The sequence below is a fragment of the Bos grunniens genome, chromosome 13, assembly GCF_055505025.1.
Source record: "Bos grunniens cultivar Pamir isolate PY7600 chromosome 13, Bosgru_T2T1.0, whole genome shotgun sequence".
Classification (NCBI taxonomy): domain Eukaryota; kingdom Metazoa; phylum Chordata; class Mammalia; order Artiodactyla; family Bovidae; genus Bos; species Bos grunniens.
In genome coordinates, this window is record NC_141177.1 from 47123733 (window position 1) to 47139541 (window position 15809).

At 39.8% G+C, this 15809-nt stretch overlaps 1 protein-coding gene across 2 annotated transcripts in view; it reads right to left on the bottom strand.

The window, feature by feature from the left end:
- MPP7 (MAGUK p55 scaffold protein 7) overlaps window positions 1-15809 on the bottom strand; it is a 225602-nt gene that overhangs the window by 116647 nt on the left and 93146 nt on the right. For both annotated transcript variants that reach the window (XM_086333868.1, XM_086333869.1), the window contains exon 3: window positions 13593-13711. In XM_086333868.1, the coding sequence (XP_086189994.1) occupies window positions 13593-13711 (119 nt within the window). The remainder of the gene's footprint in view (window positions 1-13592; window positions 13712-15809) is intronic.

Below are 15809 nucleotides of genomic sequence, written 5' to 3' on the forward strand. Positions count from 1 at the left end.
CACAGCTCCTGCCAGAAAGGACTGGCTTCAAGGAACACCATACCCATAACTACAGTAGGTGCCAAAATACGTCACATAGATGCTTACAATATTAGATCAGTGCAAACAGCCACAGAATCAGCATTTAAAAATAACTCAAACCTCAGTCTTGGGCGAAGGCTATGCACCTCACACCCTACTGCATGTTCTCCAAACCCACGAGCTAAGGATTTTGTACTGGATGGTGGGTCTGTCCAAGATGCTTCTGTCTTCTGCATTTAAGACAAATAGAATCTGTGCAAATGTATGCTTGGATGCAATAAACTATCATAAAAAGTGAGCGGAACGCAGATCAGAAGATACAACACATACAAACAGAGATCCAGTATCAGATATATGAAGTAGTTCCCACAAATCAACCAGATGAAGACACATAACAAAAGAGAAACAACAGGCAAAAGATATATAAAAAGGCATAGAAAGGAAACTGGAATAGCTCAGTCTCTAGTATTCAGATGAGTAGAAACTAAAATAAGCGAACAATATTTCAAATTGACCCTGTTGGCAAAAATTAATTCCAAACGTTAATACAGACATAAAGCAATGGAGACTCTCCTTCTGCTGGTGGGACTGTAACAGGAAACAAGCTTAGAAGAGCAACCTGGTAATACCTAAAAAAGTGTGAGATGCACCCACTCTAAGAGGAGCAGCATCTCCTGTCTGCACCAGAGGACTCTTTGCAGTTCAGTCGCCCACTCGTGTCCGGCTCTTTGCAACCCTTCCTGTCCCTCACCCTCTCCCGACATTTGCCCAAGTTCACTCTTTGCTCAAAGTGACATGGAGACAACACTGGTTTCCAAGTGAAGGCATCCTGAATGTGAAGGACACCTTTCAACGTAAGCAGCCATCACCAGGAGAATAAACAATTTGTAATTAAGTCAAAGGATGCCATACAGCCATGGAAATTACTGAATCAGAGTTATCTGTATCACCATAAATACATCTCAAAATATATAGCAAAATGTTAACAACAAAAAAAGAAAGCTGTTGACTATCATTCTAATTATAAAAAGTTTTCAAACACACAAAGTAATATTTTGTATTTTTCCGGAAGAGAAATTCAAGATAAGGTGACCTCTGGCAGGTGAGGGAAAAAAACAGAAACAAGAGGGACATTCAGGCTTCAACCGAATCTGCAGTGTTTTCTTTCTTAAGCTGTGCGGTGAATATGCGGGTATTCAAGCTGCGGTTCTGCCTTTTCTCATGCCCCAAATATTGTATGACATTTTTAAAGTGAAGGAAAAGTTAGAAAACATATCTAGCCAACTCAAAAACTTTTTCAAGAATTTCAAATCATAGACTATATTAATTTCCACTGCAATTTCACAGAATGAGAGCAAGGAAGTAAAAAGGCAAGAACACAAGTTTATTAAGGCAAGACAACATCATCGTGAAAAACACAGAACTGTAGCCAAAGGGATGGTGAAAAGAAAATAGTGTAAATTCTGGGATAAGCACTGCACATAGCAAAAAGAAAGAAATGCGGGAGGTTTAAGATGATAACCACCACAGCGACTTATGTACCAGACCATTTAAAGTGTGTTTCATATATTCATTCGTTCAGTCCTCACAACTACTACTGTCTCCACTTAATACGTAAGGAAAACGAGACACTCTGAAGTAAAACACTATGACTGTTACTGTCGGTACATGTTCTTGGCACAGCCAGGATCTGAGACCCAGCAATGTGGCTCCAGCGTCCCAGCTCTGAGCCACTACTGCAGACATGTGTCCACATGAAGGACAAGAGTGGAACACGGAACACTCCTCAGTATCCCCAAAAGTCCATGATTCATGCACTGCTCACAAGGCAGCTAGATGAACACAAGGAGAATGAAATGACTGCAAGAATGAGAGAAAAAAGAAAAAAAGAGGCAGACAAAAGTCCAAAGGTAATCTGAATAATCAAAGCTGTCCCTGGAGCTTCCAAGATTCCTCCCTCTAGAAATTACCTGTTGAGCCACATAGGGAACCCACTCATTCACTTAATGATTATGAGCTGAGTGCCTGACGCACCAAACTAAACTCCAGGGAATATTATCCAATCCCTCCCTCCAGATCAAATGGAGTTTACACCAAAAGTTTACTTCTGCTTCTAATTTTTTTTTTTTTTTTTAAGATTTGGAGACACATGCTAGAAACTACAAAAATCTAGGACTCATTGGAAAAGTCCCTGATGCTGGGAAAGATTGATGGCAGAAGGAGAAGAGGGCGTCAGAGGACAAGATGGCTGGATAGCATCGGTGCAATGGATATGAACTTGGGCAAACTTCGGGAGATGGTGAGGGACAGAGAGGCCTGGCGTGCTGAAGTCCATGGGGTAGGAAAGACAATTCTAGAAACACTGTTTAAAATGGCAGCTAGGTCTCCAAGCCAGCCCACAAAAGCATCTCTAAATCTGTTATGTGAAATTCCACCTCAACCTTGAGTCTTCTGTGAACAGCATGTGTGTTCCTGCACGCCTTCCAACACAGCCCAGAGAGGCGAGGACCTAGCTCGACGCGACCCTGCCACCTCATAGTCCATCAGGGCCCTGAGCAACAGGCCCCTCCCTTTTCCTCTCTGGGTCCACAACCATCTACAGTCACTGTACTTTGAGAACCAATTCAGAGCAGGAAGACCACACTCATGGCCCAACAGCATCCTAGGAACAGGACACGAACAAATGCCCGCCCTTGCCTTAAGGCAAAGTCTCCAAAAACACCACAGTCCAGGGATTGGGATGGAAACGAGAGCCGATCCAGGCACCAGAACTGCAGACATACAACTCCCTGAGCCAACCATTCCCTTGCCGGTTATGTCCAGCCACACCTACAGAACAACTCAGCAGAACCTAATGAAGGGGGATGCACAACTTGGCCCAGTGACCCCACTGCTAGGTAGAAAATCCAGAGAAGTTCCATGTATTCCTACTGAAATTCCAGTTCTCTGGAATTGGAGAATAGCAGGAATCACCTCCACAAGGGAAGTGAGAGGATTACTAGTTTCCTGCCTCTACCCATTCTAAGGAATACATTGTTCTTTTCTTTTTTACCATTTTATTGGAATATAATTGCTTTACAAAGTTATGTTTCTGAGTTTCTGCTGTACAGCAAAGTGAATCAACTGTATGTACGTGTGTGTGCATATATATACACATATACATATATATATATATATCCCCTCCCTCTTAAGCCTCCCTCCCATGCCCCCTCCATCATACCCCTCTAGGTCATCACAGAGCATCGAGCCGAGTCCCCTGTGTTATATAGCAGCTTCCCAGTGGCTATCTATTTTACACAAGGTAATGTATGTATTTCAATACTACTCTGTCAATTCATCCCACCCTCTCCTTCCCCCGCTATGTCCATAAGTTTGTTCTCTACGTCTGCATCTCTATTTCTGCCCTGCAAATAAGTTCATAGTACCATTTTTCTAGATCCCATATGTATGTGTTAACATACAATATTTATTTTTCTTTTTGTGCCTTACTTCCCTCTGTATGAGTCTCTAAGTCCATCTAGATCACTACAAATGACCCAATTTCATTCCATTCTATGGCTGAGTAATAGGGCATGAACTGCTCTTTAAATCAGGTAGGATACCCAACACGTGCGTGTGTGTAGAGTAAACAGACTCCCTGTTAGTCAATTATGAATATATGCAAATTAAGATGACTGCTCTAAAGCGAAGCATATTCAAATGAATATCTAAATCTCACAGCAACTTTCAAAAGGTGCTATTCCATGATGTGAAACACACACCCAGCAGGAGGATGCAACCCCATCAAGTACCCACAGTCCTGGCCCCCTAGTCCCCCCATCCCGTCCTGAGCAAATCTCTAAGAAGGGTTACATATGGCCTCTGTTTTGAGAGTGTGAATTACAAAGGCAACAATTTACTCAGGGTCTCAGGAATTCATATCTTCAGCAGACTTCACATGTTTCTGTGCCTGAAAAAATGTAAACTATAACGTAAGAAATAACTTCGTCTGGCTCCTCCAACAGAGCTGGCCAAACAATTACCTTTGATTGGCCGAGGAGCGTTACCAGCTGCTGACACCCAGCTCGCCCCTCCGTCAGCCCAGGTGGCCAGGGATCATTCGCAATGTCTGACTGCCTTTTCCTTTTCCTCCCACCAAGGCAAATGGGATTGCAGAGGCAAGTAACATAACCTCCCCACCGGGCTTTCTCTCTGAACCCCACACCCCCCCTCTCCCCTCCAAAACAGCACAATTTGTTTCTAAAGAGCTGGGACCAGCAAGCTTCTTGTAAAATAGCCTTTCAGCCTCGAAGCTGATTTACTACCGTGTAAATATCACCTTCCCCAGCCCCATACGATGCTTTCCATTGCTTCTAGATGAAAAGAAGAGAAGAACGTGGAGTGCCTGCGTGATTATAAAACCACTACCCAATAAAATTATCTGTCTCTCTCCTTTATGGCTCGACTATATCAATTATCCTGGAAATAACTACTTTCCAGGCAAGTCTCATGGTGCTAATGATTAAGAAAACTGGAATTATTGGAAGATTAAGATCAAGCATTACCTTCAAGCTGGTTTTTCATTTCCTGAAGTTTCCAGGTTGGAGATATAAAATTTTTAAAGTACATTCTCATTCACACGTTGCTTTCTGAGCATCTGCTCAAGACTTATTTTCAGACTCAAGAGTAAGGTTTTCACTTTTAAAATCCTACCTAACTTCACAAGCATTAAAGACGTCACGAATTCACATTCATATGGAGATGGAAAATAAACTGCCACTAAGTTATCCCTCATACCTTGCTTCCACGTGTCAACTACCCTGCCCATGACATCATGTGTTTCATTAAAAATAAAACTGCAGGACATCTTTAAGAAGAGAAATTAAATATTTTCAATTATAATTTGGTAAGAAGCAATTATCCAAAATAAAGAACTCTTGCAAATCAATAATGAAATCACAGCCAAATTAAAAAGAGGGCAAAGGAAGATGTCTGGTTTCAGCTCAGACATGTGAAGAGAAAGGAACTTGCAAGACAAACTGTCACCTGAAATCGGGAGGGAAAATCATGGCTGAAATCAACTTAGCAGGGGTAGAAACTGCTGGAGCCAGAAACTTGCAGGAACCCTTAACTGGTCATTTTGACAAATTAATGCTGGGCAAAGGTAACTAGCCTGAGGGACTCAGTCTTGGAGGAGAACCTTGCACTTTCCTCAAAGAGCTCTACCCCCCCCCCAAAAAAAAGCCCTACCAAGTTCTCATGGTGAAAACAGGAGAAAAATCCCCTAGTGTTTCAAGCAGGGGAAGGAGAAAAGTAACCATTTTGCAATACAAAGGCCAAGAGCTCTCTCCCCTCCAAGCATGCATACATGCTAAGTTGCTTCAGTTGCTGTGCGACCCTGTGGACTGCAGCCCACCATGCTCCTCTGTCCAAAGGATTCTCCAGGCAAGAATACTGGAGTGGGTTGCCATGCTCTCCTCCAGGGGATATTCCCAACCCAGGAACTGAACCCATGTCTCTTCGCCTCCTGCACGGGCCGGTGGGTTCTTTACCTCTAGCACCACCTGGGCAGCTGCCTCCCTCCGAGTGAAAGTGAAAGTAGCTCAGTCACGTCCGACTCTTTGCAACCCCATGGACTACAGTCCATGGAACTCTCCAGGCCAGAACACTGGAGTGGGTAGCCTTTCCCTTCTCCAAGAGATCTTCCCAACCCAGGGATCGAACCCAGGTCTCCTGCATTGCAGGCGAATTCTTTACCAGCTGAGCCACGAAGGAAGCCCAAGAATACTGGAGTGGGTAGCCTATCCCTTCTCCAGCGGATCTTCCCAACCCAGGAATTGAACCGGGGTCTCCTGCATTGCAGGAGGATTCTTTACCAACTGAGCTATCCCTCCAACAGAGTGGCTTTACTTATCAGAGCTGTATTTGACCTGGGAAAAGGGCAGTAAGAAAACTTAACCACATCCCCACCTCCCGGCCTTCCCATCTCAAATAAGGGAAAAAAGGAAAGAAAACAAAAAGGCTAAGAAACGCTTTTGAAGGTCCTCATATCCCAGGGACTGACATTTAATCAGAATATTATACACCAATTTCTCTCTCCAAGACCTCACCATCATTAATAGGGCTCCAGTAAAATAACACTGGGTTATAACTGAAACAGCCAAAGACACAGACTCCAAGAGCATTCTTAAGGAAAGACAAAGGGAATGGGGGTGGGGCTGAAGGTGAGGGTGGTGGGGTGAGAGACACATTAAGGAAACTGGAGTCTCGGGTACTGAGAGCTTCAGCAAACATTAAACACAGCCAGGTCAATGCCAAAACTCACATGTAAAGTCTCATCACCTCAGTACATATTACCCAATACATCATGTCTAACTTTCAATAGAAAATCACAAAGCATAATAAAAGGCAATAAAAGCCCAGTCTGAAGAGATAAAGCAAGGATCCGAAAAAGACTCAACTCTGACACAGAAGTTGGAACTATGAACTAGGGAATTTAAAATACGGATGATTAATAGGCTAATAGCTTTAATGGAAAAAGTGGACAACATGCGAGAACAGATGGAAAATGTAAGCAGAGAGATGGAAACTCTAAGACAGAATCAAAATGAATGCTAGAAACAAGGAACACCATAACAGAAACGAAGAATGCTTTTGATGTGCTCGTCAGTAGACTGGACAAGGCCAAGGAAAGAATCAGTAAGATTGAAAATATGTTAATGGAAAGTCCCCAAACTGAAACACAAAGAGAAATGGGATGAAATTTTTAAAAAGGAACAGCATATCCAAGAACTGTGGGACATGTTCCATACATCTTTTGTAACAAAGAGAAAAAGAAGAAATACTTCAAGTAATAATGACTGAGAATTCTCCAAAATTAACGACAAAACACCAAACCATAGACCCAGGAAGCTCAGAAAATATCCAACAGAATAAATGACCAATAATCTACCCTTTGGTACACCATATTCAAACTGCAAGATCTAAAAATAAAGAGAAAATATTGAAATAATTCCAAGTGAAAAAACACCTTCCCTATAGAAGACAAAGACAAGAATAACATCAGACATCTCATCAGAAACTATGTAAGCAAGGAGAAACTGGAGTAAAATATTTCAAGTGTTGAAAGGAAAAGCCACCACTCTAGAATTCTGTATCCAGTGAAACTGTACTCTGAAAGTAAAGGAGAAATAAACACACAAACTTGAAAAGAAATCTGCTGTCAGTAGACCTGCCTTGCAACAAGTGTTAAAAGAAATTCTTTAAGAGACAAGGAAAGTGATATAGGTCAGGCACTAGAAATACATCAAGAAAAGAAGAGCATCAGAGAAGGAGTAAATAAAGGTAAAACAAAATCTTTTATTTTTCCTACTCTTAATTGATCTGACAACTCTTTCTTTGTTCAAATAACAGCAATGCATTGGGTGACGATAGTATATGGATAAGTGACATGAATGACAGCAATGCGATAAAGAATGTAGAAAAAGGAATTAAGAATATTCTTTATAAGATACCTGCAACTACCTGTGACAAGGTACAGTGTTACTTCAGAGTAGACCTAGATTAGTTGTTAATGTATGTAGCAAACTCAATAATGGCAAGCACTAAAAAAACTTTGATATGTTAGGAAGGAATCGATGGAATCATGTAAAATGTTCACCTAAAAGCAGAGTACGGAGAGAGAGGGTGATTTAAAAAAAAAAAGAACAAGTGCTATGAACAGAAATCAGTGGCTGCTGCTGCTGCTGCTAAGTCACTTCAGTCCTGTCCGACTCTGTGTGACCCCATAGGCGTCAGCCCACCTGGGATTCTCCAGGCAAGAACACTGGAGTGGGTTGCCATTTCCTTCTCCAATGCAAGAAAGTGAAAAGTGAAAGTGAAGTCGTTCAGTCGTGTCTGACCCTCAGCGACCCCATGGACTGCAGCCTACCAGGCTCCTCCACCCATGGGATTTTCCAGGCAAGAGTACTGGAGTGGGGTGCCACTGCCTTCTCCATATAGACCACGCTAACACTAACCAAAAGAAAGCTGAAGTACCCACATCAGTTCCAGACAAAGTGGAGAGCAGAACAAGGTAAACTGTGAGCGATAAAGGAGGGTATTACATGATGAACAGAGAGTCAACCCTCTGAAAAAACGTAATAACCTTCAGTGTGTATGCATCTAACAAGACAGCGTCAAAACACATGATGCAAAACTGATAAGACTGCAAGGAGAAATGAACAAAGCCACTTTTGTACTCGAAAACTCCAACACTCTTTTATCAGTGATTGACAGATCCAGCAGGCAGAAAATCAGTATTTAGCACCATCAACCAACTTAATCAAATACTTCATCCAACAACAGCAGAATACACATTCTTCTCAAGCTCACACAGAACAAGACAGACCACATTCTGAACCACAATACACCTTAACAAAATGGAAATCATATAGCATATGCTCTCAGGTCACATGGAGTTAAAAGAGAAATCAATAACAGAAAGACAGCAGTAAAATCTCCACATGTTTGGGAACTAACCAACAATTCTAAAGTACACATGGGCCAAGGGAGAAGTTTCAAGATAAATTTTTTAAACATTTTGCAATAAATGAAAATATGGTTTAACAAAATTTGTGGAATGATGCAGAAGTAGTGGTTAGAGGGAAAGCATGGCATTGAACATTTAAAAAAAAAAAAAAGAACTAAAATCAATTTTCTAAGCTTCTACCTTAGGAAACTAGAGGAAACAGAGCAAGGAGAAAAAAAGAAAGAAAGAATAAAATACAAGCAAAAAGCAACAGAATTGAGACAGGAAACAGGGGGAAAAAAAAAATCAATGAAACCTAAAGCTGGTTCTTTGAAAAGATAAATTGATGAACCCACAGCCAGGCTAACAAAGAAGAAAATGAGGCACAAACTCCTAATAATATCAAAAATGAAAGAAGAGTCATCATGGATCCCAAGGACATTAAAAAGATAAAGATTATAAACAATTCCATGCCCTCAAATTTGATAACTTACATGATTCCACCAATTTCTTGAAAGATACAAATGACAAAAACTCTCACACAAAAATAAATAGATGATCTAAATAGGCTTATATCTACTAAAGAAATCAGTAGTTAATAACCTTCCCCAACAGTTAGCACTATGCCCAGATGGTTTCGATGGTGAATTTATGGAAAAAATCCTACCAATATTCTACAAACTCTTCCAGTAAAAAAAACAGAAGCAGAGAGTGCACTTCCTAACTATATGCCAAGCATTACCCTCCTATAAAAACCAGATAAAGACATTACAAGAAAGGAAAACTACAGACTAGTATCTCTTATGAACAGAGATGTAAAAATCCTCTGCAAAACATTAGCAAATCAAATCCAACCAAGGATAACATGAACTATATACCAAAACCAAGTGGGATTTTTCTCAGGAATGCAAAGTTTGGTTCAATATTCAGAAGGAATAAAGTAATCCGTCATAGCAACAGGATAAAGAAAAGTCTATATGATCAAAACAGTAGATGTGAAAGAATCATTTGAAAAAAAAAAATATCCAACATCCATTTATGATAAAAAAAAAAAAAACACTCAACAAACTCGGCATAGAGAAGAGTTCTTCAACATGCAGTTTTAGCTTAAAATACCAGTTCCTCCTCCAGTGCCTCTCTGAGGCCAGCATTGAGGGATGCACCTTCTGCATATCAAAAAGCTGAGCCCGTGGGCCATGGTGGAATGCGAATCACCATGTCCTCTGGGGGGTTGAAGACCCTATAAAACAAGGGCTAAACCTGCTCTATTAGAAATTATCCCCGGTGTCCTACATAGTGTCTGGCACAGAGTGAGACCTCAACAAAGACAGCAAGAACAAAAGTCAAGCATCAGAAATTAAAACTACGTAACTAAAAGTTATCAGGGTCTGGTTGAGTTTCACCATGACTCCCTCAAGACTGAAATCACACAAATACACACAACAATGCAATCAGAACAGGAAATTTTCCTTGGAAATCAGAGTTGTGTTTTGTTGAAATCCTTCAGAATCTCCAAAAGAATAAAATTCAGATTGCTACCTTTTTTTCTCCTGCCCCATACAAATATGCAACTATTTGAAAAGGCAGGGGGAAAAAAACACAGGCAGCTATTTAAAAGGTACTAAAATTTTTATATTCTTATCCTAGAAATCCAACACAATTGTGAAATAAGAACAAAAATTTCTTGAAGAAAGAGAACTACCAATCTTCTTTAAAATTAACAGTTAAGTAAGTCTTTAAGCCACATATTATTGGCTTAAAATGAACTCAATCCAGATTATAAAAATACACACAATGTAACTGAATAAAATAAAATTTAAAGTAAGTAAAGGAATTTCAAAAGGAAAAAACACAAGGATAAGAGATACGATTTGGAAATGAGATTCAGGCACAAAAAATATGCTTCATGGGTCTGTAAATTTGCAAAAACATGGATCCAAAATGTGGCTCTGTGCACCCATCAACTTCACTAGATAATGTGAAAACTGATGTCCTTGTCTGGTCTCACATTAGATAGGATATTTCCATTCTTATATATAATATTTCCAAGGTCTTCAGTAGGTACCACCTTTCTTCTTTTTTTATTTATTTTTTATTTTTTGGCCATACCATGCAGTATGTTGGATCTGAGGTCCCTGACCAGGAATTGAACCCGTGCCCCCTGCATTGAAAGCAGAGTCTTAGCCACTGGACTGCCAGGGAAGTCCTGATATCAACTTTCTTCTGAGTTAACCTTAACCCCTTTTTGGAATCTCATATTCATGGTTTTTATTATTCAACTTTTCTATTTAGAAATTTTTCTTTTAAAAAAATCTTCAGTTACAGTACAGGACCATCATGGTTCTCTTCCAATGACAACTCACAACCTATAGTATTACCCTCAGAGTGGGGCTTGAGACCTTAAGGTGCCATGCCATACCTGCTGCAGACCCCAGCACCAAACCTGCCTCTTCTTAAGTATATTTTACATCAGATCAGCAAGTTGTCTGTTTAAAACTGCGAGGCAATTTACCAACCACTTTCTTTTTTTACCCAAAAGATGAGAACTGTGAAGATTGGGGGCTAGAATAAAATCAGGTTTTCCGTTCACCCAGTTCTAAATCATGTACCAACAGCGTCAACTGTAGGCAAAAGAGCATAACATCAAAGCACACAAAACCAATCTTTTCAAACAAATTCCTTTTGCTCTACCGAGATTTATGTATAGAAGCCGAAGCCTGCTCTCCTCCACCCTGCAGTAGAGGCTCTTGGAAGACGGGTAAGCAGATTGTTCCAGCTGTTTAAACTACGCTCCTGATCCCGTGAGACCGGCCTTCTGGAGGCATCCTAGGTTTTCCTACTTGAAAACTAACATAATGGGTCAGTCAAAGGACACCTTGAGTCTGCGCATGAGAAAAGCAGGGGGGCGCGTCTAGTGAGAAACTGAGAACATACTGGAATTACATAATAAAACTCATTTTTAAAATACATTTTATGGCAATTACTGAAAAACATTTGGAATAGAGCACATGTTATTATGCTATTTAAAAGACTAGCAACATCCATTTATTTGCTACATTGTTCTTATAAACCAGATATTGGTAACACTACGCTTCCTACCCACTTAATTATGGACACACACTTTGAATAACAACTTGTGCTGAAAACTCAACAGCTAGTGTAACTAAGAATTTTTTACTTTAGTTTTATTCTTTTAATATTAAAAATAACCACCATCTCTGCCAATTCTTTTTAGTCCTTCACATGCTATGATAATTAAATTTAATCATTTATTCACCTAACCTATATAACTACCAAAAGAATTAAGATCTTCACTATTTTATTTGAAACTCTTTGTCAACAAACAACCTTGTCAAACAGATACAGACTCACAGACTTAGAGAACAAAGTTACGGTTGCAGGGGGCAGGAGGATGGAGGAAAGGGATAGTTGAGGAGTTTGGGATAGACATGTACACACTGCTACATTTTAAATGGATAATCAACAAGGTCCTAGGTATAGCACAGGGAACTCTGCCAATATTATATGGCAGCCTGGTGGGAGGGGATTTTGGGGAGAATGGATACATGTATATATGTGGCTGAGTCCCTTGGCTGTCCCCCAGAAACTACCACAGCGTTGTTAATCGGCTATTCTCCAATACAAACTAAAAAGTTTAATTTAAAAAATCTTGTCAATAGGTAATATAATTTCCATTTTATAGACAAGGAAACTGAGATAGTAGCCACAGTATAAATAAATACAACATACACATCCATTGTTTGGGGGGCATATTTGTTTACTGATTAAGAAGTGATGGTGCTATTTTAAATGTGTTTTATTCCTTCTATCAAGAAACCAAGTCAATCTAAACAATCCATAACTGTCCAACTTCCAAACATTTAATACAGGAGTATTTTCATGATTGCTTCACTAAGTCATAAACTTCACCAATTATTAGCCCAAGACCATTTCTAATACATCCCAAGAGAGCAACTACCTAAAATTATTTAGAATACAAAGATATCTTGGCAATAATACAAAAACTAAAAAATTTAAAAAACAACAGACACAATAAAGCACTCTTTAAATGTAAAGCTAGGGAAATGCCACAGATCAACACTTTAATTTCTTGAGAATTGCTACTGCTTAAAGCACACAAATTTCAACAAATTTGACCAAAAAAAAAAAAAAATGCAGTAAGAATTGTCCTGTCCTGTGAAACAACGGTGCCTCATTTCCAAATACTATACATCAGTCAAAAAGCCTCTTATCACAACAGACAACCGTAACAGATGGAGCCGAATTAAGTATAGGATCAGATACTGTTGAAGCATACGTTTCTGTCTCCTGCAGACTCTGTAAGACTTTAAATTCCTTTCAGCTTGAGTTAAATGGGAGAAAATGCAATTCATATTTCCAGAAGCAAGAGTGGCATATTTTCCAGTAAGTTCCTTGTTCTCGTTTTACTATTTTAAGACTTCTGATCACTCCCAGCACTGCTGTGTGGCAAGATCTGATTTCTGGTGGTTGATCATTTCCAGGGTATGACGCTTGGCGAAACCGGTCTCCAAACACTGTTTTTTATTCCTATTTAGCGTCAGTGTATTTATACACAAAATACCATGTCAGTGGCGCTGGGCCAAGAAGAGAAACAGCTTGCTAGAATTTCATTTGACTTTGTTAGAGGAAATTATTTTAAATTAATGTGGCTACTGAACAGCTGCCATCCTTAACCTCAGAAAATATATTCCTTCTAATTTTTGCTGCGAACATTTATTTATTTAAGTTAAACTCCAGCTCATGAATGTTGACCATGAGGAGTCTAAACCTTCTTGCGAGGATTTCACATTCTTTTTCTAAACAAGGGCAGGCGCAGGCTTGCTCTATTAGTATGCACGGCCAGGTCGCCACCATTAAGTGAAATCATCTATGTATTTTTGGTAGAATCTTTTTTAACAACTTCCACGCCTGTCAGTGAAATGGAACAAGGCTGTTTTGTTTTTGGAGGGCAATAATTTGATCTCTGCTTTACTGGATGGCGCTCAAAATATTTTTCCATATGTTTTTCCGCAAAGAAAAATCTGACATCAGCATGGTTTACCTTGACTAGTGAATGCAGGCTTTTTTCACCAAACACATCCCAGAGGAAGGTCAGGTCTTCCTGGCTGTCCACATGTGGCTGCAGCTGGGCTGGCAGAGCCACCAACAGCTCATACAGACCTATAAAACGAAAATAAAACACAAAGTGTAATCTCAGAGTGATCTCATTAATTTCGCTTAAGGTGTGTGTAATTGACGGCTGGAACATGTCGTTTTTACTGGATCTGTATTCTGGGCCATCAAGCAAAACTCTTCTCCAAAGAAACAAAGGAAGCTTTTGGATTTTTAAATTTTAAAGATGTATGTATAGCAGGCCTGCTTTTACCTCCTGCAGTGGTCAACATTTTACAGTCCTCCAAGTTTACATAACCCGAAACAAAAAAAAATATGTACAAGCTTTCAAAAAAAAAAAAAAAATCGAAAAGAAGAAAACGCATACATTCCTTCCCTTAATCGTTATTACATTTCCCTCGACGTTAGCCAAAGAGTGAAGTGAGTCATGAATAGGAAAAACTTCTTTAGAAGAGCAGAAAATTGATAGCGTGGTCCATTAAAAAGGTTTTGTGGTTTCCAAACAGTTCCTAATAATATATAGCTTCAAAAACATTTGCATTATCGAACGTCCAAAGTCAAGTTCTAAAAAGCCAGAAGAAACCGTACTTGGTGTGGCATTCTTTGTAGTCACCCTCTTTTTAACAACAACAAACTCTGCAGCACTTAGCCTAAATGCAACTCTAATTTGAAGGTATGTGATGCCCTTGGGAAGAGTCAAGGCAACAGATGCAGGTCACGCATGTTCTCGCTGGAAGCTCCCTCGAGCAGACAGTAGCACAGTGTCCCGGGAGCGGGCTGTGCAGACCATCCATCGCGTTCAGGGGCCGGCAGACTCCTGTCCAAGAACTGTTGCAACAGTGCTTGCCCGGACTCTTCAGGGAGGTGACCTGGCAGAAGTCAGTATCAACTCAGAGCACATGTTTCATTTTCCAGCGGGATTACATGAGGTAAAAAGGACAAAATTCCTTTTATTTCTGTCTGCTGTCTACAAAAACACCGAGACCTCCTGGGATTTACTAGCACATGGGACTGTTGTTATTTCTGGTCTGAATAAGTGCTGCTGTTCATCAGAGAGACAGCTTTACAAGATATTCCACCAGCAAAGACTTGTAAATTATGGCCTTCTGATCAGTGTAGCTGTTATCTTCCTAAAGCGTTATAATATTCTGATAACGTGATTAACTCACAACCAATTGCATTTGGTAAAACTTTGGAAGTGAGATATGTAACTTGAGATTCGATTAAATTGAAACATTCCTGGGGCTGTATTTGGCCACAAAGATCTAAAATACTCTAGGGAAAAGTAAATAAATAAAACCTTCTCCCAATTACATTCTTAAGTATTGGTGGTTTATATTTGTTCCCATAAAAACCTGGCACCCTTCCTAAACTAGCACTTATTTACAATTCAGTAAAAATATTTTTAAGGTATCTCAACCTAAGTCAATGTACAGGTCTCAGTTTATACAAATACATACACACACACACAGAACCACCAAGATCAGCAGTTAAGGTCAGAGGTTCAAACTATGAAATTATGTAAAAAGAAGGTAGAATTTCACTATTCTATTACCGATTTCAGGAGTAGTAAAAATGATTACCTATTTCTTAGTAATATGATTAGAGCTGAACAATACAAATTCAACTGTGATATAATTTATATGGTACAGTTCTTGCGGGGATTAAATGAGTTCATACACTTTAACAGTCCTGGCACGTGGTAAATACTTGATGTTTCATGTGTAATGCAAGTTTCAGCCATTGTATTACTGATTACGACTGTTATCCATCATTATTATTACTAAAAAAAAAAGCAAAACTCTGAATCAAACAGTCCTAGATGCAAACCTCAGGTCTCCATTTTAAGGATTTCACATAACTTATATAAGCCTTGTTACCCTCACGTGTTGAAAAAGAAATGATAATCTACACATGTGGTAAAACTGCATCAGTTCAATTGCTCAGTCATGTCCGACTCTTTGCGACCCCATGAATCGCAGCACGCCAGGCCTCCCTGTCCATCACCAACTCCCAGAGTTCACTCAGACTCACGTCCATCGAGTCAGTGATGCCATCCAGCCATCTCATCCTCTGTCGTCCCTTTCTCCTCCTGCCCCCAATCCCTCCCAGCATCAGAGTCTTTTCCAATGAGTCAACTCTTCGC